The sequence below is a fragment of the Pleurodeles waltl genome, chromosome 4_1, assembly GCF_031143425.1.
Source record: "Pleurodeles waltl isolate 20211129_DDA chromosome 4_1, aPleWal1.hap1.20221129, whole genome shotgun sequence".
Lineage (NCBI taxonomy): Eukaryota > Metazoa > Chordata > Amphibia > Caudata > Salamandridae > Pleurodeles > Pleurodeles waltl.
This window is the reverse complement of record NC_090442.1, coordinates 571628607-571653553: the sequence shown is the minus strand read 5'-3', so window position 1 is coordinate 571653553 and position 24947 is coordinate 571628607. Positions and strand designations below refer to the sequence as shown.

At 45.7% G+C, this 24947-nt stretch overlaps 1 protein-coding gene across 1 annotated transcript in view; it reads left to right on the top strand.

Annotated features, from left to right (window-relative positions):
- ZNF277 (zinc finger protein 277) overlaps window positions 1–24947 on the top strand; it is a 492259-nt gene that overhangs the window by 431818 nt on the left and 35494 nt on the right. Inside the window, exon 9 of the mRNA XM_069228962.1 lies at window positions 22895–22991. Coding sequence (XP_069085063.1) covers window positions 22895–22991 — 97 coding nt within the window. The remainder of the gene's footprint in view (window positions 1–22894; window positions 22992–24947) is intronic.

Here is a 24947-nt window from a genome sequence, read left to right as displayed (position 1 = left end):
TTTTTTAACTGTCCTCTGACAATTTTTGCACATTCTATTTCTGGAGGTCTCCTTTCTAATCAGTGGGGCTCAGTTGTGCCCTACTCACCCCTAAACAGTCTTTGTCCTGGTAAGGCAAAGGGCAGTGGGAAGTAGATATGCATATTGGGGGGTTGGCACCTTGGGCTATGCATTGGCCTTGAGCTGTGCATAGCTGGGTGTTGGCCGAATGGGCTGGCTTTTGGCCATGCTCCCACCCACATGTGTAGTCGTGCTTGGAAAAAAAATTACTCCTTTTTTAGCAGAATTTATTAATCCTATGCTGAATTATTCATTTGTGAGACTGATTTGTTGCGGTATTCCCAACTCTACTCTGAAAATAATTTTTTATTTCTTTTTTATTTTAGGGCTTGGGAGGTCCCCTTGCCCTGCCACTCCCCATGTGGCCTAGGGCTCAAGGCGCACCTTGCTGCCTTATGCCCCTTTTGTTTTTCCCAAAACAGTGCTTGGTGAGCAATGTTGGGTAATGAAGGCTGCAACAGAAATGTTTCTTTGTGGATCTGCTGCCAAATCCACAATGCACAATGTTGGGACGGAAAAGTCCCTTGTAAGGTAATGGACTTACAGCCCTGACCTGAGTACCCCAACTGTAAATTCTGGAGCCCAAATGCTGATTTTTTTTGTCAATGGCGAACACGGACTATGCACGTGCCCCTTCATATATGCCCATCTCACATATTGTGGTCTTTGTGAACCAGGAGAGATGTCAAAAGTGCTGCCCTCATAGTGATGAAAGGGTCTGTCTTTGCCAGGAGATAAACAGCACAAGCACATTGGCGGCAGCATACTGTGTTGTGATTAGTAGAAGTGTACAGGTTCTTTTTACCTGTGTCACTGGAGTGAGGCTTAACTCGGTTTAAGTTCTGCTGTTGTGTACTTAACTCAACCTTGGCCTATATCGATTTGATGTGGATGGCTGCACGTGCATGTGTGTTATACATGTGCTTGGGTGTGTGTGTGTGTGTGTGTGTGTGTGTGCCTGTGAATGGTACAATACATGAAGGTTTGAGTGTTGTGTAGTGCGTCTGTTTTATATGCATGTGCTGGGTATATGTGTGCCTGTGAATACTATAATACATGGAAGATTCTGAGATCCATTTTGGGAAACCCAGGGCTAACTCGAAGAACATGAATTTGGTATACCCTTGTATGTTACAGACAGGTTTGTGTATTGTTGTATTCATGTGAGCTGGGTGGGATGCACTGAAGGAAGTAAAGGCCAGGCTCTTCAGTACACTTCAAAGGGCGCTCTTCAATTCTGATAGAGATCACGAGGAAGGGGCCTGGGCACATCTCACGAAGGAGATGGGGCTGATAAGAGAATCATAAAGAATAGGCCCAAGGCCCTGGGGTACCCTTTTGATACACATATCATTGTGGCTGATATCCGAGGGTGAACCTCAAGTCACTTCCATGGCCTGTGTTGCGGGGCTATCAGACTCTAAATCACATTTGGTGTCTGAAAATAGAATATAAGAAGGGGATCTTGAGGCCCCAGAAATTGTGAACATTTAAGCAGCCAATCAGGCTGTGCGAAGAGAAGTTCTGCAAGACTTCTGCTTGTGACTAGGACTAGGGTACGTGTCCTACCACCCTTCCAGCTGGGTAAGGGGCTGTCACCCTGGGATTTCAAGACCACTTCCCCCTGGAGCCGCCAATGCCTGCCTGCTTTCCAAAACCAATGTGCCCTGTAAGGAAGAGGGGAGCTAGGGAGAGAGGGAGCTAAGTGAAGTGTAGGATCCTGTTGACTGGATCACTGTAGCAAGGAGTGAGGAGTGGGCTGCTTTACTGACTGGGGTTTGCCCGTGTGCCAGGAAAAGTCAGCGATCCCCAACGCTTTACAGCATCGAGAACACCCCAGGTGGCTGCCCCTGCAGGACCATGTGTGAGAAACTCTAGGACATCTGTCTGCGGCCCCTTCCGGGCCACGTGTGAAGAACTTACCGTGGACAGCTGCTGCAGCTTCAGTGCCCGTGAAGCAGCGTCCTCAAAGACTGTTGATGGTGCGGGTAAGTATCACTTATGGGCCAGATGGCCCAGGGGCAAGTAGCCTGGTATATACCACTTTGGCACTGGAACCCATTGACTTTCATAAAGAGTTGGAGTGGGACTTCTGAGAGTCAGACTAATAGTGGAGCTTAACCTCAATGTCGCCTATAGTAATTAAGGAATAACAGCTACCGCTAGCATGAGGGGAGTGGGGCTCAAGAACCCGCCTATAGAATACTGGAGCCTTGACCTCAGGGGGACTGTGTGTATTGTTTGTGAATGTCGTATTTTTCTTCGTGTACATCTATAAATACTCTGTTATTCATGAAAGCAAGTACTTGACTGGAAAATCTTTGTTGTTGCTCAACTTATTGGAGTTGTGAACCTCCAGCCCCCTGAGAAGCCTTGAACTGTTTGACCCGCACAACCACTGACAGTCAAGTGCTAAAGGTGTTCTTGGCCCAGTTGCTCAGAATCCATATAAGTTTGGGCCCTAGGACACTAGAAGTAAAAGCCCTCAACCCCCACAGTTGGGCCCAGTAACTCCTGCTTGCCCTGTGGCACTCTGAACCCGCTTCTGACACACAGCATGAGACATAGCTCCCTAGTTTAATGTTGTGCCTTGTTTTTTTGAAGTGCATTGAGAAGGGGCAAGTTATAGTTAATTTTGTATGGCAAGTGAGGTGACAAGACTGTGTACGGAGGTGTACAAGTTATCTGAATTTTAAGGTGGTGCATGAGCAAAAATATGACTTATAAAAGTAGCGCTTAAATGATAAGTTAAACATATAACTATAACTTTAGAGTTTCTAATGTTTGTGTCGCTTACGTTGTTTTTTTCTTTTGTTAATTTCAATGGATTTTCAATAGTAGTAGCACATGTGTAATATTGGTACAGTTAGTGATGTGGAGTGTTATTAAGTGGAGTGTGGTAGAATTTAGTGGAGGATAGTGTTAGTGCTGTGAAGTGTAGTGTGGTACAGTTTTCTTTAGTTTACTGGAGTGAAATAAAGTGGAATTAGGTATACTGGAGTGGCACACACTGAAATGGCATAGAGTGAAGTGGCATACAGTGAAGTAGCCTACACTGAAGTGGGATACAGCTGCGTGGCATATATATATATGGATCCAGACCGGTCGTACCATCCCACCTTCCCTAGTGCTGGACCTGATGCCGACATTCCCAGTGCCGCCTGCACCCACCATCCCTGTTGTGATCCCTGACTCTGACACTGAGCCGGAGTCGTATCGCCTGATGCAGCATCCGACACTGGCAGGAACCTTGCTTCCTAGATTAGAGCCTGAGCCCTATACCCTTGGGTTAGGAGGTTGAGAGAATTGGGAGGGGTCACTGGACCCTACTGAATACTATCCCTCTGGAGAAGACCCAAATATGGACTGGTGTGAGGAACTAGGTGAAGCCAGTGGACTGGATACTTCTCCAGATACTGATATGCTTTCTCCCCCCCACTGGGGCTATGGAAAAGGGAGCCTCGTGCAGTGGTGGTGTGAACGGTGACTGAGGTCCTTGACTTTCTGTTGTCTTCTGTGGCAGTCAAGGCTAACATCTTAACAGAGGTGTTGTAACCAGGATTTCCCTTGTCTGAACCCCTACTCCCTTTCAATTACACCCTCACTGACGTCCTTTTGGGGACTTGGCCCAAACCCAACCCAGAGGCCACTGTGAATAGGACAATCTCCCACTGCCCCGCACCAGGGAACCCAAACATTCTTACCTAACACCCTACCCCAGAGAGCTTGGTTGTCCATGCCACTGGATAGGGAATCCAAGAGGATGGGCTCTTTGGGGGAAGAAGTTGTTTTCTTCCAGCAGCCTTGCATTGCTGTCTGTGAACCCTGCATGCCTTTTGGGCTGTTACTCTGACACACTGTGGAACATGGTTGCACAAGTGCTGCCACAGGTCCACCGAGTAGACCCGGGCTGTGCTCTTTCAGGCTGTTGCTGATGGGAGAGATGCTTCAAAGTTCACAATTCGAAGTGGACTCAACACAACTGACTCACTGGGCAGAGCAGTTTCATCAACGTGGCCCTAAGGCACCATGCCTGGTTGAGGGCATCTGGCTTTTCGGGCAATGTCCAAGCCTTCCTTATGGACATGCCCTTCGTTGGCACCCTTCTCTTCGGAGACAAGGCAGATCCAGCCCTGGAGCGCTTTAATGATTCATGTGCTACAGCCATGTCCTTGGGCCTCTCTGCGCCCCCACAGCATACACAATCTGCCTTTTGCTCCTTTTGTGGCTATGGAAGGGGCTTCCAGCATTACCAATTCCTTCCCAGCCACTGAGCCACTCATGCTGCCCAGCCGGTACCCATAGGCCTTGTGAGTCAGGTAGCCAGCGGTCTGGCCAGCCCACCATCCCCCTGCAGCTGCAGCCTACAACCCTCCTAATCTGCCCCTTCACCATCATGGGCATCCAGTTGACAGCAGGATTCGCCATCACCTGCCAAATTAGCAGTCCATTACTTTAAATAGGTGGATTTTGCAGTTGGTCCGAAAAGGCTATTCCTTCCCCTTCCTGACTACTCCTCCCTTCCTGCCGTCATCTCATGACGGGCTGATCGAGGATCATCTGTCACTTCTCCTTGAGAAATTGGAGGTTCTCTTTGACCAAGGGAGCCATAGAGAGGGTTCTGGTGCCAGAAGAAGGCTGTGGTTGCTATTCTTGCTAATTCCTGGTACCCAAATAGAACATAGGCCTTCATCCTATTTTAGATCTGCAAGCCTTCAACTTCTTCCTCAAAAAGGAGAAATTCTAAATGCTCATTTTGGTTCATGTCTTCTCTGCGCTGGACCCAGGAGACTGGATGGTAACGTTGGGCATGCAGGACGCCTATTTCCATATTCCTGCCCTAGTCACTGGCGCTATCTTCGGATTATGGTAGGCCATGAGCATTTTCATTTAACCGTGCTACCTTTCGGCCTCACCAGTGCCTGTCGGGTGTTCACCAAGGTGATGGCTGTGGTTGCAGCTCATGTGCGGAGTTCAGAGGTGACGGTCTTTCCCCTATCTCGACGACTGGCTGTTGAAGGTGGGCTCTCCCCAGGCTGTAGTCTTCCACCTCCAGACTACGGCGGTCCTTCTGCATTACCTCAGGTTTACTATCAATGTGCTGGAGTCGCACCTGACTCCCTTTCAGATGCTCCCTTTCATCGGAGCAGTTCTGTTCACAATGCAGTTTTGGGCATATTCTCCCGATTAGCGAGTCCAGGGTATTCAGGCTATGATACATATGTTTCAGCCTGTATCCTGGATTTTGGTGAGACTGACTCTGAGGCTTCTGGGTGTAATGGGCTTCGATCACTCCTGGTGTGGGGAGGCCATCTGGGAGAGATTGAGATCGGATGACTCTAGTCTCAATCGGAATTGGGACTCCACATCAACATGCTGGAGCTTCAAGCTATCCAACTGGCATTGAAAGCCTTTTTATCATCCATCAAGGGACGGCTAGTACAGGTGTTTATGTACAACACCCCTGCCATGTGGTAATGCATCAAACAGGGTGAGTTGGGGTTGTGGACCTTATGTCAAGAGGTCTGCATCTCTGGACTTGGTTGGAACATCCGGGCATATCCCTGAGGGTTCAACACCTGGCGGTCGCTTTGAATGCCAAGACAGACAAACTCAGCTGTCAATGCCTAGTGGGTCACGAATGGCATCTCCACCCTGAGGTGGTGCAAGGTCTCTTTCAGCATTGGAGAGAGCCTTGGTTAGATCTGTTTTCCCCTGCGGAGAACGCGCAATGTCAGCAGTCTTGCGCGCTGGAGTTTCAAGGTGGCTATCCCTCGGAGACAATTTTCGTCTTGAGTGGAGCTGAGGCCTCCTGTATGCTTTTCCGCCCATATCACTCCTGCCCAGAGTTATCAAGAATATCAGGAATGACTAGGCCCAAGTCATTCTTGTTGCTCCGTACTGGGCACGGAGAGTCTGGTTTTCTGAGCTACTGAGCATGGCCATCGATCCTCCGGTCAGACTGCCCTTTCAGGAGGCTCTTCTGTCACAGCAGCAGGGGAGGGTTCTTCACCCAAACCTGTCCACTATCCACCTTCTTGTGTGGAGATTGAGCAGAGGCAGTTGACAGCTTTCTACCTGCCTCCCGAAGTCTGTCAAGTTTTTCTGGCAGCCAGGCCCTCCACCAAGACTTTATACGCATGCCATTGGAAATCATTTGTGGCGTGGTGTGCAGAGAAATATATTGATCCCCTTTCTGAACCCTCTTTCTGAAGTCTTGCTTTTTATGTTTTTCCTTTCCCCACAGGGCTTTTCTCTGGGCACTCTTAAGAGCCATTTGTCTGTTCTTTCTACCTTTTTGGGGTCAGAAAGTTGTCACCCCATTTCATGTAGGCCAGTCATTGACACTGCCTACCCTTTTTGCACCTCCACATCCCGCTGAAGAAGAGGAGAAAAAGGGATGTTGTTCTACCTTAGCCACACACGAGTTCCATGTGGACGACCAACTCTTCCTGTGTATGTTGATGCGAAGAAAGGTTGAGTGGTACAGAAGCAGATCATCTGCAGATGGTTCGTGCTCTGCATTAAAATATGCCATGCATTGGCCAAGAAGCAACCTCCTGAAGGCTTGCAAGCTCATTCTACCAGAGCTAAATGGGGGACCACTTCTTTAGCCTGTGAAAGTTTTAGTCCTGGACATCTGCCAGGCGGCAACGTGGGCATCTCTGCACACGCTTACTAAGTACTACTGCCTGGTCCATAGGGATGGGCACTGTGCCCATTCGGTCCTCCAGGACTTCTTTGTTTGAAATTGATTTGCAGACCCACTTCTGGGAAACTATTGCTTGGATATCTATTCAACGGTAAGGAATCTGCAGCTAGTAGTCTCTATCAGATGAACAAGTTACTTACCTTCTGTAATGCGTTATCTGATAGAGACTATATCTAGCCGCAAATTTCTTACCAACTCACCCATCCTCCCCACTCTGCATCCGATTTCTAGGGATAGAACTGACCCCTTACAGGGCCCTAGTTGTTCACACCATTGGTCAGTGCACTTCATGACTCCACTCCTCTGCTGTGAAAAGTCGTAAAAAGAAACTGACATCAGCGCACCTAGGTGGCGCTTACATAGGCGCTGTGATGACAATTCCTGCATAGATGATGGTGATTACGCACGCAGAGCCAATCAACACCACCTACCGGCATGCAGAGTTACTGCTCACAAAAATTCTTCCGGATCCAGTATAGGGCTTGGGGAAATTCAAAGGTAAGGATTCTGCAGCTAGGTATAGTCTTTACTAGATAAGATGTTACCAAAGTTAAGTAACTTTTTCTTCTATTTTCCAACTATAAAAAAAAATTCAGTGAATATATATATATATATATATATATATATATATATATATATATATATATATATATACACACATATATATATATATATATATATATACACATATATATATATATACACACACACAGACCAAACTAACTATCCTCACCATTCAAGAAAGTCTTGGCACCTCGTGAGCAGATTGCAGGTAAAGTTTATTTGTGCAGACAAATGGTTAGTACGTTTTGCCGCTCATGACACCTTTCTCATGACACAAGATTGTTTACACAGCGATTACCTTTATCCCACTTCCCATGCTTGGTAACCATAAAAATCGACAAAGGACAAGAATTTCTACATTCTTCATGCCACCATCTGTGAACGGAGAATATTTCATTCAAGACAACAAAGTATTTAACATTTAACCATACTTGTATACTGAATTGGATAAAACTCAATAAGAAATCAAAAGAAACTCCATTTTATCTTTACATAATTACACATCCTTATACAAATAATCATTGTTACAGTCCTCCATCAATTTGCTCCAAAATAAAAATATATAGCCCCAGTGGTCAATTTTCCTTCTGTTAATTCCTACATAAAGGCCAGGTGGGTTAGTCACTTTGAAATACAGCTTTTCTTCAGCATAAATCAGCAATTGACAGTAAATTTATTGTTTCAAAATATCAGCTGACTGGCATTCTGGTCCCTGTAAAACATACAAAAGCTTTTATTAAAAATAAATTTAACAATTATTTTCTCTCCATCAAAATCAAATCCTAACTATCTCTGATAGCAGCTCATTTCTAATTTCTTATATATTAGTATCCTTCAGAGGTGTATAAACATTTCATCAACATTCAGCCCAAGGAGTTTCCTACTGTCTATTTCAAAATATATTTCGACGCCAGTCTTCGTAGTTCCTGTTCTGTCACCTCTCCTGGTCTTTTTTTGGCACTTGGTCAACTACGCTATAAATCAGTAATTTATGGTCTCCCCCGTGAATGTTCTGAAAATGTTGGGCTACAGGATAGTTCACATCATTATTTTTAATAGCCCTTATGTGTTGCAGTATTCGTTTGTGCACCAGAAGAATCATGCTGCCAATGTAGGTTTTTGGGCAAAATAATACATGTACTGCAAAATATGATTTGCTGTAGGAAGATTTTCTTATTTTTATAATCTTCCTAAAAGGGGTCTGCAGTTCTGTAATATTTCTTCCATTTTCACATGCCTAACACTTCAAACATCGCCGAAAACCTGGGACGGGCTGCAGCCAATGGTATTTTCTTGTATTCACTTCACCTTTTACTAAAAAGTCTCTCATGGATCTCACCCTTCTAAAAGTGATCTGAGGTCTTTTGCTTATTAAGTGCCTTCCTCACCTCCAGATGTTTTTCATGATAGTTATGAATCTAGTCACATTGTCTTCTTTAGTTTTCTTCATCCTATCTTTCCGTCTTGGTTGAAAGAGAATCTTCTCTTTTGTCAGATTATAGACTTTAGATTTAGGTGTAGCCAAAGTGCCTTCCGTTTAGCCTCCCACACGCAGCCTAAAGATCATCTCATTCTGTGCTTGTCCAAATTCCATTTGGGTACTGCAAATCCTGCATGCTCTAACCAGTTTACCATACGGAATACTCTGTTTCAGGGCTACTGGGTGGAAACTACACACATGTAGAGTACTGTTACCTGCCGTAGGTTTGCGAAATACTGGGGTCACCAATTTAGAATCCTGGACCTTGATTCTCACGTCCAGGAATGTAACATGCAAATTCAAGGTATTGTCATTCATGACCTCCACTCTGGGGACTCGCTCTTAAAAATGCTGCACTGCTCTTAAACCATCTGCATGCTGTATACTAGTATATAGTGTAGGCACATCAAGACTTATCATAATCATTTCTTCCTCCAATGCTACATCAAACAATAGTCAAATAAATTCTGTAGTATCTTTGATAAAAGGTGGAAGCGATCTCACCAAAGGTTGTAAAAATGTATCAATGTAGATAGAAACATTCTAAAACAGACTTACAATTACCACTATTATTGGTCTCCCAGGAGATTTTTTTGCATCTTTGTGCACCTTCGGGGTAAGGTAAACTCTCTGCAATATTGGCTCATCCACTTTCAAAAAACTAAATTCATCCCAATTAAGCAACTCAGAATCTCTCCATTTATCCAACTGGCCACAAAAAATCACTCATTACCATATCATACTCTTTCCTGAGATTGTGGAATACCATTCTGTGTCATTCAGCTTCAGTAATATACATTTATTTCTTCCACAAAACAATGTCTTCTCCTTTCTCCAAGGCCAGTATCACACAATCATCCCTGGTTTCCCATTTTTTCATGACTTGTTGAAATGTCTTAGATTCACAGCCAACTCTCTTCCCTTCGATCTATTTAAATTGTATTTTCCTTAGTTAGCAACCATAAGTTCAGAGAAGACTTCCACATTATGTCCCATGTGAGGAATACATTTATATTTTGGTCTGAACTCTGTATTTCACCCCTCCCACAAATTCAGAAACCTTTCCATTTCTAGTTTTTCGCCAGTGGACTCCACCTACTCCCCCAACAATACAAGGTCTTTTAATCCTTCTAAATGAGCAATTTCTAAAGTATCACAAGGGTGTACACTAACAGTCTCCACAGTCTTAACTTTAGGTTTCATAGCAACATTTTTCTTTAAATTTATCTTACACACAAATTTAAAGAAATCTATGCATGCCTCTGCATAGTTAAAACTGGCCACAGGCCAGAAGGAAAGGCCTAAATACAATAGCTCTTCATCTTCAGGGGGCGAGGGAATGTCTGTTAAATTAATTACTGTATTGTTGGAGGCTAGTTCATCCTTTTGCCATGTGTGGTTCGCCTCTTCTGGCTTGTTCCTTTTTCCGTGTCCCCTTTTCCTCTTTTTCTGGTATCTGGTGCGCTTAGTTGTTTTCTTGGTTTGTGAATGGTGCACCTGTCTAGACGTAAAACATTAAATTCATCTTGTATCCATACAACTGCCTTGTCAATTCCTTCTCGATCACCTTCCTCCTCAGAACCAGGGTCAGAACTGAAATCACTTAATGGCACCTCTTGTCAAAGCTGGTTCCCTTGTCCCAAACATTGCCTCCGCATTGATTCAAACCTGCTTGCAAATTTAAAGATATGACCTCTCTCATAATCTACTTTGTCTCAATGGAATTTGTGGGCCTTTCTTTGCTTCACGCTTTCCTCATGTTTTGACAAACGTGTTCTCATTTCCGTCTTGAAAGTAGACACCCTTTCTTGAACTTGTTTCTTAGCCAACTGGCTATTAAGTTCTCTTAACTGCTCCATGACATTATTCCTCTCCACTTCTTCATATTTCACCTATATTATGATCATATTCATGGAGATGTTATTAGTCTCTATCCATTCTCTTATATTGTCTGGGTGGGGATTTTCGGAACTGGGCACAATCATAATACTCAAACCTCATGGAATTCTTCCCACCGTTATATAATTCTTGAGTGAGGTGGTGTCCCACCACTTTGAGATTTCCATCTTTGAAAATCTCTCCAGTTTCATTAGTTCTTGTTTGGGGCTCCAATGCTCCAGTCGTATCAGTTATACCTTGTCCTGCTTTTAAGAAGAGCACGTTCGTTGCTGCTAGGTGAGCCACTATCACTTCCGCTGTCATTGCACAATTAAAGCTCCCTTCTAGCTCACTGCTTCTCTCGGACTGGCTTGTCCGAAGCTTCGGCATCCCGCTATTCAGCACTTACATAAAAGGACTGGATCCCCTGGGTTTGAAGCGTCCTCCGATACTTGCTGTGCCCCGTCCTGTTTTCCTTCAGTGTCCATATGCCATGGACCCGCTGGCCTCATATAATCAATCCACTTGTAGCATGTGCCTGCAGGCTCAATACTGCTGGTGATGCCACTAGAAACGGCACACGATTCTTTTAATATACCAAACCGACTCTCCTCACCATTCAAGAAAGTCCCTGCACTCTGCTTACAGGTAAGGTTTATACTGCAGAGGAATCGCCAACGCATGTCAGCGCTCATGGCGCCTTTCTCACGACAGAAGATTGTTTACACACTTTATTCTAAACACTTGGCCTTGAATGAAATATTCTCCATTCAATGATGGCAGCATAAAAAATGTAGAAATTCTTGTCCTTTGTCGATTTTATGGTCCTTAAGCATGGGAGGTGGGATAAAGGTAAAAACTGTGTAAACAATCTTCTGTCGTGAGAAAGACGCCATGTACACCGAAACGCATTGACGATTCCCCTGCACAAATAAACTTTACCTGCAATCAGCTCACGGAGTGCTTAGACTTTCTTGGATGGTGTGGAGAGTGTGTTTTGCGTATTAAAAGAAGTGCATGGTGTAGCATTTCTAGCGGGCGGCCCGCGATTTGGAGCCTGCAGGCAGATGCTACATGTGGATTGAATATGAAATAAATATATATATATATATATTTCCAAAATGCAAATTGCCCATGCAGCTTCCATAAGGATTTTGAACAGCAATAAAGGCACAACATTTGACAGGAACATAGCTGTTTACTCAGAAAACATACTTTTTGTGTTTTGGTGTACATCTGTTCAGTAGTTTTTGAGAAATTAAGGTCCAAAATGTATTTGGTTCTGCGAGATTCCCAGAAAAGTAGGCCTACAACTTAAAATAATAGAGTGATCTGATTGACAGAGAGGTTTTTTTTTCCTGTTGGCCACCCCCCCCCCCGGCCATGGGAGCAAGAGGATCTGGCGAGTCCCACAGAGCTTGCCTTTGACTGGCAGTCCACAACATGAAGAGAAAAGTTGCTGCTGCCATTTCAGGACACAAAGACCCAGTTCCTGCGTCCTGACAAAAAATAAATAAATAAAGGTATAATTGGGCAGGGTAGGAGTACTCTGACCCCATTAACATTGTGGCTCAAATAAAACAAAACATTTGTGGTGTGCCATGATCCCGTCAGAAGAGCACTGGCCCGTGGACCCCCACACGGAAGCCAGTGTGGACAACCTGGAAACAATGATTTTAAAAATTGGGGGGTTGGTGTCCATTGAAGTTCGGGGTTGGCCACCCTGTGGGTCGATGCAGGGCCTGTCCGCAAGCCATGCATGGTGAGGGCTTAGCAGGTAGCAGTAGGGTGGGCACAGGGCCTGGTGCTGCGGCCAACCACCTGCTGTGCCATGCATGGCAGGGGTTGAATGGCCGTGGGGAGATAAATGCAGGGCCTGACTGAAGGCTATGCACAGCGTGGAGGGTTAGGCACTTTCAGCAAGTGGTTGGCATAATTAAGTATGGTAATAAAATCTTACTTTACATTTTGAAAAACCCTAGAAATTCATTGGAAAAAATCAAAATCTTAAAGTGACTTTATAATTAGGTATGGTGAAATTAACTTACTTCGCATTTAAAAAAAAAAAAAAAACTAGAAATTCCCTGAAAATTATTGAAGATAAAATGTAGCATTTTAAATGAGAAAACACTGAAAATCATCAGTTATAGTTAATTCTTGCAGAAATAACTTGTGCCCTCGCTATGCACTGCTTGTGACCTGACACAATACAATACTCATGGCATGGTCTATGACATAATTGATAACATCACTGATGGCAACCAAAATAACATCACTGTGCATGGCCTGGGCACAAGTTATAGTTACTTTAGTTGATTATAACTGGCGAAGGTCAGTGAGTCTTTTTGTAGTATAAGATGTTACACTTTACCCAACATTTTCACCTGACTTGGTATAAGATTGATTATTCTACCTTCAAATCTGTTTTCTTAAAAGTGCAGCTAACAATGGGCACTGATTGGAATTAGAATGTTTATTTTTTTATTACTTTTCATGAATAAATTGTTGCCAAAACACTGGACAGTTGTTCAGTGTTCTGGATTTATGTAACTGCATGACATACGGCATAAATATGGATTTTCAACAATTGATGTGTAATTATTATACTTTACAGATTTAAAATAAAAAGTGCCCCTAGCTCAAATGAATGAAAAAATAAAACTGCCAGAGAATACTAAAGTTGGGCCTCCTTGCCACGTAATCCAAGTAGTCTTGACAATGGTAAAGCTCTTCATAACGGTTTGAGGGCTTTCATTCTGATGACAAAATACATATATCTGATAGAGACTTCTAGTTGCAGATTCCTTACCTGTGAATTTCCCCCCAGCCGTCAGACTGGATCTGGAGAATTTTCTGAGCTGTACCCCAAGGCGCTGTTAGCTGGCGTCAGTCAGCTCTGCGTCTGTTGTTAGCATTGTCCACACTGGATATAACGTTGCAGGTCCTATATAGACACCACCCCTGTGCACTGACGTTAATTCTTTTCTTTCTGTGTCAGCCACAGCCAGTCCAAAGAGAGCTACTCTACAGTCACTTTTTGACTGACCTTTTTTGATTTTTTGTCAAAGATGTTTTGAGTTTTCAACTTCTGGTGCATTGAGGATGTCATCGAAGGTGACCGAGTTTAAACCCTGTGGGTTCTGTCATTGGGCGATGTCCGTGATGGATCCGCATGTGTGTCTTCGGTGCCTGGAGTGCAACCGTGACCCGAAATTTTGCTAAGAGTGCATGCATCTAGAGGCTTTGACTGAGCAGTCACTGAAGCTGATGGTGGCCCGATGCTCAACTCTGCGCAAGTCGAGGTCCTGGTCTAGAGGAAGGTCCCAGGAGTAGTTGCGGAGTCCTCCATCATTGTCGTCCGAATCCAGGTCCTGGAGAGGTCGGGTAAGTTGAGGCAGAAGAAGCAAAGTAAGAAGTTGAAGCATTCTTTGACTTCTCCTTGTCTGTCTGCTGTTGAGATGAGGAAGCACCAGTGCTTCAGGCTTCGTTCTAAAGAACCTACGCCTGGGCCAACTCCGCACCTTTCCGACTTTCCATGAGCTGGAGCAACCCGTGTCCAACTCAGAGTTTTACAAGACCATTTTTGGGCAGCCCAACACAGCTGGAGTGCCTTCAAGCCCCATGGATTCGGAAGGGGCTCCTTAGGGTTCCTCGCCAGTGACTTTGGCCTTGGGGCACCCATGGATCCAGTCCTAGATCCGGACCAACATTCGTACCACCCTGACTAACTTGGACGCTCCCAGTGAGGTGTGTGCCTCATTCTCATTGCTTACTCAGACACTGAGCTGATGAGCATTATATGACACTGACTCTGATGCTGGCAGGAACCTTGACTTTTATGTCAGATCCTGAGCACTTTTCTGATGGTCTACATTTTGGTGAGGAATAGGAGGGGTTGCTGGAACCTTTAGAATACCAGCTCTAGGACCCTATGGACTGGCATAGAGACTTTGGTGAGGCCAGCGGACTGGATACTTCTCCAGATACTGGCATGCTTTCTCCCCTACCATGGCTATGGAGGAAGGATCGTCCTATTCCATGTTGGCCAGAAGAGCAGCTGAGGTCTTGGACCTTGAGTTGCCTTCAGTGGCCATCAGGTCTGACCTCCTCACAGAGGTGCATCAACTTGAAGATTCCTCATCAGAACCCGTGCTCCCAGTTAGAAATGGGGTCTTTGGTTAGCAGTCAGGTTACCTCCTGTCCAAGCAAGGACCCTCACTATAGTCAGGGTAAAGGAGAATCACCCTCAGTTAACCCTGCTCACCCCCGTAGCTTGGCATGAGCTGGCAGGCTTAACTTCAGAAGCAATGTGTAAAGTATTTGTACCAACACACACAGTAATACAGTGAAAACACTACAGAATGGACACCACACCAGTTTAGAAAAATTGGTAATATTTATCTAAATCAAACAAGACCAAAATGACAAAAATCCAACATACACAAGTCAAGATCTAAATTTTTTAAATAATAAAAGTCTTAACAGTGAGAATGCTGTTGTTACACAAAGTACCTGGTTAGAGTAAAAAATAAAGCCGTACAGGCAAGTGTGCATCGGAAAAGGGTAGCGATGCATCGATTCCCTACTCGTAAGTGAGGCCGTGCGTTGTTCCCTTCTCCGGTCGGGTCAGCGATGCGTAGTTTTTCTCCCTCGCAAGAGGGCAATGCATGGATTTCTGGATGGGGTACCTCGGATCTGCGTCGGGTTGACATGGACGCCAAGGGACGATGTGTGGAAAATCTGGTCGCACGGTATCAGAAAACCGCGCTATGTGGGGTTTTCGTCGTTATCAGCCTCCGTAAGCGGATGTTGTGCGTCGTTTCTCCAGCCGCGAGGCATCGATCTCCCAGCCGCGATGCAGGTGGAGCATCGACTTCAGCCGAGAATCCGTCGGTGCGTCGTTTAGCAGCTGCGTTGCAAAAGGTGTGTCGAAAATCTCACTGCATGGCATTCTGTGTGTGGATTTTCAGTTCTTGTCTGCCAAGAACCCATGGACTGGATAGGGCACCACTTGGCAGAGCAGAAGTCTCAGCAGAGAGTCCAGGTGGTGGCAGGGGAAGTCGTTGATGGCCCTGAGACTTTAACAACAGGAGGCAAGCTCAGTTCAAGCCCTTGGAGATTCTTTTCAAGCAGTAATGCACAGCAGAGTCCAGTCTTGGTCCCCTTTCACAGGCAGAATCAGCAACTGCAGGATAGCCCAACAAAGAACAGTCACAGGCTGGGGCAGCACTTTTCCTCATCTCCACAGCTCCTCTCCTTGGCAGAGGATCCTCTTGATTCCTGAAGTGATCCGACATGCACTGCACCCTGCCCATGGGGCTATCTAGGGCATACCTTAGAGGTGCCTTACATGTGGAAAAAGGGATGAACTAGTAAGTCCCTAGCAAAGTGCACTAGAAGTGCCCAGCACCTGTAAATCAAATGCTACTAGTGGGTCTGTAGCACTATTAGTGACATGAGTAGCCCTGTAAACACGGCCCAAACCTTCCCTTTTACTGCATGTAAGGTACCCCTAATTTAGGCCCTAGATAGCTCAGACTGACAGTTGAGCTGTTGTGAAATCCCTCTAGACAGTGACACAAAGGGAGCTGGAGTGTAGCCTGCATATCCTGATGAGGAGGGAGGAGCTGACAGTTACACCTGAAAGGGCTCTGCCTGTCCTCACACAATGCAGTCTCCAACCCCCTGGTGTGTGTCTGGGGCCAGTCCTGGGCAAGGCAGGATCTTGTCAACAACTGAGACTTTCCTTTGAAGTTTGCCTACTTCAAAGGCAGAAAGGGGTCTAAGTATGCACCCAAAACCCCAGAATTTAGAACACTTTTGGATCAAGAGGAACCTCTGACACGGAGAAGAGCTGGAGGAGGAGTACTGCCCCTTTGCTGTGCCTGCTTTGCTTGGTTGGCCTGCATTTGCATCTGCCTTAGAGAGGATTTTGCTGTGTAACCTGCTTGTGAAGTTTCTCCAAGGGCTTGGACTGAGCTTGCCTCCTGTTAAGAAGTCTCAGGGACAGCAAAGACTACCCCTACCAACCTCTGGGTTCACTTGCTATGGACTCTTAACTCACCAGGTAGTGCCCACTCCAGTTCAGTTCTAGGCCTTTGGAAATTAAAGCTGGTGAAAAACCAAGTAAAGCCATGCGCACCTACTTTGGACAATGCCTGAACTGACGCCGCTGATGGATCCTGCAACGCTGCCTGCAACTGAAGCCGTGGTCCCTGCTGGAGTGCGACGACCCCGACCAACCCTGCAGGCCTGATGCTGCTGCAGCCTCGCTGAAGTCCACGACTCCGTGAGTCCTGAAGTGCTGTGTCACCCATGTCAGTGACACCTGAGTCTGCCGTGGCACCTGCAGCCTTGTGGCGTGACCGGAACAGATGCCGCACCGGATCCAGCCACACCTTGATCCCTGACTCCGTGCACCAGCTTGTTTACTAATTTTCTCAAGGTACTGTACCTGGGGGTCCATGCGACTCCGTTACAGGTGCCATTGGCGTCAGATTGTTGGGAACCACTCCTTCACAACACAGTGATAACACCAAATCTAAGCCTTTGTGTTTCTAAGCACTATAATGAAGTTTAATCTTTGAAAATGTATAACTTTGCCTGTGTATGTTGGGTTATTGTCATTTTGGTCTTGCTTTACTCACATAAATATTGGCTATTTTTCTAAACTGGTGTTAAGTGCCGTTGTGGAGTTTGTGTGTTGATACAAATACCTTACACATTGCCTCTGAGATAAGCCTGACTGCTTGTGCCAAGCTACCAAGGGGGGTGGGGGAATAAGCAGGGGTTATCCTAGGTGTGTATCTCCCTACCCTGACTAGAGTGAAGGTCCCTGCTTGGACAGAGTGGAACCTGACTGCCAACCAGAGACCCCATTTCTAACACTCCCACACATTGTGAGATAGGGTTGCGCAAGTGCTACCACAGGTCCCGGAGGAGGCCCAGGCTGTACTCTCAGGGAGCTACAGCTGAGAGAGTTGTAGCAAATTTCACTATCCATTGCAGACTGGACACTACCCACTCACTAGGCAGAGTGGTTTAATCAACAGTGGCCCTGAGGTGCCATGCCTGGATGAGGACACCTGGCTTTTCAGGGGATGTCAGGCTCCTTTAAGGGACATGCCCATTAATGTCACCAGTCTCTCTGGAGACGAGACAGGCTTGGCGCTCAAGTACTTCAAGCGTTCTCGTAGTACGGCCAGGTCTCTGGGCCTCGCATCGGCCCCTTGCCACCCTCAATCTGCCTTTCACCCCTTCCATGGCTACGGAAGTGGTCTCCAACCATATCCAACCATTCTCGGCCAACCACTGTGCTGTGCATGCTGCCCAGCCTCTGCGTGGCTGAGGGCATAGGATCCACTGGCCCCAGAGATCACGGAGCCAGCAGATTGGCCAATTCACTTCCCCACCCTCATCTGCAGCAGCCTCCAAGCCTTCCTAGTCTGACTCCCCATCAGGGGCCAGTCGGAGACCGGATGTGCCATCACCTGCTCCATTGGCAATCCATCATGTCAGACAGGTGGGTTTTGTAAATGGTCATAAGAGGCTATTCCCTCCCCTTCTACACTACCCCTCCTAACATGCTACCATCCTACGAGCGGATGAGGGACGATCAATTATCCCTTCTCTACAAGGAAGGTACGTCTATCTTGGCCAAGGGATCCATAGAGATGGTTCCCATGCCAGAAGTCGGTCATGGTTGCTATTCCTGCCACTTTCTGGTACACAAAAAGAACAGGGGCCTAAGCCCTATTCTAGACCGTTGATTCCTCAATCTCTTCCTTAAGAAGGAGAATTTCAAAATGCTCACTCTGGCTCAGGTTTTATCTGCCCTGGAACCAGGAGACTTGATGGTAGCGTTGGACTTGCAATACGTGCGTATTTCCATATTCCTGTCCTGCCTGCTCACAGACGTTACTTGCCACATGCATTTTCAGTCCGCCATGCTCCGCTTTGATATTACCAGTACCCCTAAGGTGATGGCGGTGATTGCAGCCCATCTGCACAGATCAGGGGTTTCAGTCTTCCCCTATCTCGTCAACTGTGTGTTGAAGGCAGGCTCAAACCCAGCTTATCATCTTTCAGCTCCTGCATACACTGAGGTTCACTATAAATGTGCCAAAGTCACACCTGACTCATGGCATATGCGGGCTCAGTAGTGGGACCTGAATTTCCAGTGGTCGCAGCATCAGATGAATCTCTCCGATAAGGCCAGATCTTAGCGAGAACTGCAGAAGATCCGCAGTGGTGGTTAACAAACCGCAATTGGGACAGATGCATCCCTCTCCTTTCCCCAACCAGCTCTGACAGCAGTAACAGATGCATCACTCCTGGGATGGGCCAGCCATCTGTGAGAGGTGGAGATGAGAGGCATCTGGTTTCCGATGAAGTCTGGTCTCCACATTAACCTGTTGGAGCTCCGTGTGATCCGGCTAGCATTGAAGGCATTTCTTCCCTCTGTCAGGGAGAAGATGGTGCAGGTGTTCACGGGAAACACCACTGCCATGTAGTACTGCAAAAAGCAGGGTGAGGTGCTGTTGTTGACCCTTTGTCAAGAGGCTCTGCGCCGCTGCATGTGGTTGGGACAGCAGGGCATAATCCTGTTGGTTCAAAATCTGGCAGACTTTCTGAACGCCAGAGCACACAAGCTCAGCAGAAAATGTCTACCAGATCACAAATGGCGTCTCCATCTGTAGATGGTGCAAGGTCTCTTTCAGCAGTGGGTAGAGCCTTGGTTAGATCTGTTCGCCTCCTCAGCAAATGCGCAATGTCAGCAGTTTTGCATGTTGGAGTTTCCAAGGCGGCAATTGCTCAGAGATGCTTTTCATCTCCAGTGGAGCTCACGCTTCCTGTAAGCCTTTCCACCCATACCACTTCTGCCCACAGTTCGAAAGAAGATCAAGAACAACTAGACCCAAGTAATTCTTATGGCTCTGGACTGGGCAAGGAGAGTCTGGTATCCCATGCTGTTGAGCATGGCCATCGATCCTCCAATCAGACTGCCCCTTCAGGAGGATCTTCTGTCACAGCAGCAGGAGAGGGTTCTGCACCAGAACTTGTCAACTCTCTGCCTTCTTGCATGGAAATTGAGCGGCAACAGTTGACAGCTTTTGACCTTCCCCCCAAGTCTGAAATATAATCTTGGCAGACAGGCATCCCTCCACCAAAATGGTATATGCCTGTCATTCAAAGACATTTGTGGCATGGCGCACAGATAAGTCTGTTGACCCCCTTTCTACCCCTCTTTCTGAGGTCCAATTGTTTATCCTTTCTCTGACACAGCAGTGCTCTGATATGCGTACTCTCAAAGGCTATTTGTCTGCTATTTCTGCTTTTTTGAGGTTGCCTGATCAACCTTCTTTGTTGGTTCCTTAAAGGTCTCACACACTCCTCCATCCCCATTCATTATGCCCTAATGGAATCTAAATTTGATTTTGACATTTCTAATGTGCGCTCCTTTCGAGCCTCTGCACAATTGGCCTACTGAGGCTGCTCACTTTAAAAACAGCCTTCTTGTGGCCATTACATCTGCCCACAGGGTGAGTGAGTGGCAGGCATTGTCATCTAAACCGCACTACCTTTCCATCTATCCTATCAATGTGGTGCTTCGCACTAGGGCTTCTTTTCTACCAAAAGTGTTTACGCCCTTTCCTGTAGGCAAATCCGTCACCTACCTACTTTTTATGCACCCCCTCATCCTTCTAAGGAAGAGGAGATACTCCACCACCTGGACCCTAAAGCGTTGGCATTCTACTATGATCATACAAAAGAGTTCCGGGTGGATGATCAGCTCTTTGTCTGTTACGTGGGTGCAAAGAAAGGTCTGGCAGTGCAGAAGCGGACCATCTTCAGATGGGTCGTGCTCTGCATTAATATCTGCTGTGCACTGGCCAAAAAGAAGCCCCCTGAGGGGTTGCATGCTCATTTTACTCGATCTACAGCTGCAACCACTGTGTTAGTATGCGGAGTTCCAGTCCTTGATATCTGTCAGGCAGTAACGTGGGTATTCTTGCACATTTACCAAACACTACTGCCTAGACAGTCAGGTCCATAGGGGCAGGTACTTTGTTGTTCGGTCCTGCAGAATGTTCTAGCATGATCTTGGTTCGCAGACTCGCCTCCGGTTAAGGTATCTCTTGGGTGTCTATTCACGGATAAGGATTCTGCAAGTCTCTATCAGATGGACAAGTTTCTTACCTTCTGTAACGCCCTATCTGGTAGAGACATATTCCAGTTGCAGATTTTTTACCGACACATTCACCTTCCCCACTCTGCAAACTGATTTCTAGGGACAGGGACTCCCCCTTAAGGGCCTTAATTTTGACACACAGTAGTCAGTGTTCTTCGTGGCTCTGTGCTTCTAGCATGGAAAGTCTTAAAAGGAACTGACGCCAGCACGCTAGGGTGACGTCTATATAGGACCCACAACGTCATACCCTGCGAGGATGACGACCGAGGCAGAGCCAATCAATGTCACCTAACGGCATGCAGGAGTACTGCTCAGGAAATTCTCCATATCCAATCTCAGTCACAGCTAAGGAATCTGCAACTAGAATGTCTCTATCAGATAAGGCATTACCAAAGGTAAGTAACTTTTCCTTCACAGGGAACTGTGAAAAATGTTCCACATTTCCCAGCCACCTGAGCCAAAGAATTGAAGTTAATACTTTTTGAATCACTGAACGTTACCTCTCCTTTATGTTGTCCAAAGTTTTTGATGTTTGAGTAAACCAGCGAGAAACAAAGCGAGAAACAAACCCGGATCCGAGAACTGGGTCTACATTAGTCATCGAGTCATCCTTAGCAATTCTTAAATCCAGGATAGAACCTTTAGAGTAAGTAGGTTTTCACTTCTGCTGTTCAAGACCATTCCCAGAAATGAACTAGAAGAATACTTTGGCAACACTATCCTTAGAATCATACCAATGAATGTTAAAGCCCTTAAGAGAGATATTTTAGTCCAATTTCTTTTGCAATGGGCTCCAAGCATTGCACCTTAAAAATGGAAATGTCGCCATATTGATGGAAAATGGCATTAAGTGTAATGGGAGGTTACTTTTCGGATCAGATTTCCAGAAGCTGGCACTGGAGGAGTGAGTAATAGTAGGTAGAAGCCTTCAATGACCGAGGTCTTGTGTATTACTGACAGTCCTCTGTCACACCTGCCTTCCTGGCCATAGTGTATAATGAAGTAGTTTGGGGGAATATGAAGGTCCATAATATTCTGTGAAGTGTCACTGAGCCAAGCCTCAGCAAGTACAAGTAGATCTGGACTGAGAGTAATGATCCCGTTGGCAATCTCAAGACTGTGTTTCTCAGTAGATCACAAGTTATGTAATAGACATTGTGGTGAAGTATTCACACATTTTGGTGAAAGGTGTTGTGATGGTTTCTAAGTAATTTTGAATGATGTTATTGTGACCCACAGTCCTTGATCATCAGTTGTTTGGAAGTATATTTTCCAAGGTGAACTGATTAGCCATGATGTCACCAGAGTTAAGTAGCAACTACATATGAGAAGGAGGTGGAATGAGAGCCATTATATTCCAGGTGGTCTCAAATATCCTCATTGAAGAGGTATAGTCAGACTCTGTATCAGTAGGGGTCGAGGATGCACCTCAATACTCTATGCATATCGTTATACTAGTTGCTACATGGAGGAGAATTTCCAGAATACAGAGCAAAGTGAATGTTCAACAATGGTGAATTGAGTCATCACATTATTTATGTCATTAGTTTTATGTGAGAGGTGTACCAAGGTCGAGAAATAGAACATATTAGAGAGTTGCTTGAGTACTGGTGGGATTGAGCTTTAGTTCGTTGAGGGAGTGCAAGCCTGTTGGAGGACTGTGAGGAAGCTTAAACAGTCTGCTTCGTATTATCAAGGTGGACGATTCCCGTGGACTGAGTCTGTTGTCACCAGTTGCTGCAGGTACAGGTAATGAGGCCTTGCATCCGTTGACAAAGTTAGAACTAGAGGTGACCTCTGAAAGTTATGTATCAGGGTCTTGTATTACAATAACAACAGATGACAAAGTAGTAGGAGAAGAGGTTTCAATATCCAAAAAAAAAACACTGGAGGTTAGTGATTATAGTGGTGATGGTAGAAGAGAGAAAAGGGTAGGTGTTTCCAAGTAAGAGTTAATTTGATTGCATCATTTGATTTAACAAAATGGATCTGTCTCTGCATTTTATAGTGACTGGTCCGATTGGGAAGAACATCCTGCCAGAGCAGTCTGTCTTTTTTGTGAAAGGCAAGCAGAAACAACAGACAAACTGCTTAACCACATGAAGGTAAGGCTCAACTCAAAATTGTCAATGCATGTCTAACAAATTGGGATGTATTTCTTTGTAATCGAGCTATAGCGTTGACAGACAAAACGTCCAAAAATTGCAGTATCACTTGTATCACAATATACATCCCATGAAGGTTTATATGCGTTAGAACTCTAACCAATCACATAATGTATTGATACTGCTACATAATATTATAGATAACACAAAACCATGTTCTGACTTAATGGAGGACATTTCTTATAAGTTCTTCGAAGCAAGCAGTGCATAATTGAGCACTGTCTGCTGAGAAGATGGTTACATCTGAGAACAAATTTCCCCAGCTGTTGCCAGGATAGCCAGTCTTTCGACTTCTAGGAGGGGCTTTCAGCCTATCAATTTCCATCATTATTCTGTCTATTAATGGGGTGACTTGATAACATGAAACACTAACAAATGTTTTCCTGTGCGTTTTAAGAGTAACCTGGGTCTCTGATTCACTTTACTGACCTCAAGGTCATTTCCTCCTTTTCTCATATGACTATCACACTTTCTAAGTTATTAGTCGACATTCTTGGAAGACATATATTTTAGAATTACCTGAACTAGGAGCATTGTTCATCTGTGGCCTATTCTGATGTTCTTGTTGGTAAAATACATTAGAGCAGTTCTGTTTTTTAACTCCTGGCTATTTTGGAGGTTGGCCACTAGGTGTCCAGCCTCTGACAAAAAGAAATTGGTCTATGTATTAGTTTAAGTTTATTTGAACATACAGAGGGTCATTTTGACCCTGGCGGTACGAGACCGCCAGGGCTAAAATGATGGAAGCACCGCCAACAGGCTGGCGGTTCTTCCTGGGGGATTACGACCGCGGCGCGGTCGCACTGCCTGGGCCGGCGGTTTTCTGCCAAAATGGCCCCGGCGGTAGTAATCCGCCAGGGCAGCGCAATTTGCAGCACTGCCCAGGGGATTATGAGTCCCCGACCGCCAGCCAAACCGCCAGGAAAAGGATGGCGGTACGGGGAGTCGCGGGGCCCCCTGACAGGGCCCCATGCGCCTTTTTACTGTCTTCTATGCAGACAGTGAAAAGCGCGATGGGTGCAACTGCCTCCGTCGCACAGCCGCAACACCGCCGGCTCAATGTTGTGGGCCACATCCCCGCTGAGCCGGCGGGCGGAAACTCGGTTTCCGCCCGCTGGCCCAGCGGGGATGTCAAAATGGGCACCGCGTGAGTGCGGCTGCATTGGCGGCCGCCTGGCGTTACAACTTGGCGGGCGGCACTTGCCGCCCGCCAATGTTGTAATGACCCCCATAATGTTTTAACATAGATTTTTCAATACTGGTGAAATAATAGTCCACATATTACTCGGGTCTGTCAGAATATATGGCATGCAAGTTCATTGAAGCCTCTGACAGTAAGTAGCCTTCAGTAAGTTGCAGTAACTTTGCCACAGAAGTTTTAGTGCTAGTACGGTAACTTTCCCGCAGAAGTTCTAGTATGTGTCATGTGCTATGGATATCCACAGAATTAAACAAATGTTCTATTCGTTCTATCTAGTGGTTCCTTGGTCACTGGGAACTTCTGAGGTCAGATAGCAGAAAGGCTTAGAGTGTTAATTATTGTACAGTATATAGAAAACACCTTTTCCGGTTATTTTATTTGTCTGTCGCCACCTTCACTGCTACCAAGGCCTTTTGATGCCATGCAATTGAAGGGCCCCGTAGTCAAAGAATAAATAAATAGTAGCTTTAATTGTGAACCAGCAAAATTTAGCTTGACATAAGTTAAGAGCATTTATTTGTCTTTGTGGTTTGCCACTTTGCTAGTTTCAGTCAATAGTAGTAAACCTGTTACTAGTTCCAATTTTCTCAAGTTGCGGTGTCAAGCTTCGTCCAGTGTCTGTGACAGTGCTCCTTAGAATTGCATGTTCTTTTCTTAAGGTATCAGACGAGGTCTGCAATGCTAATTTGTTAATA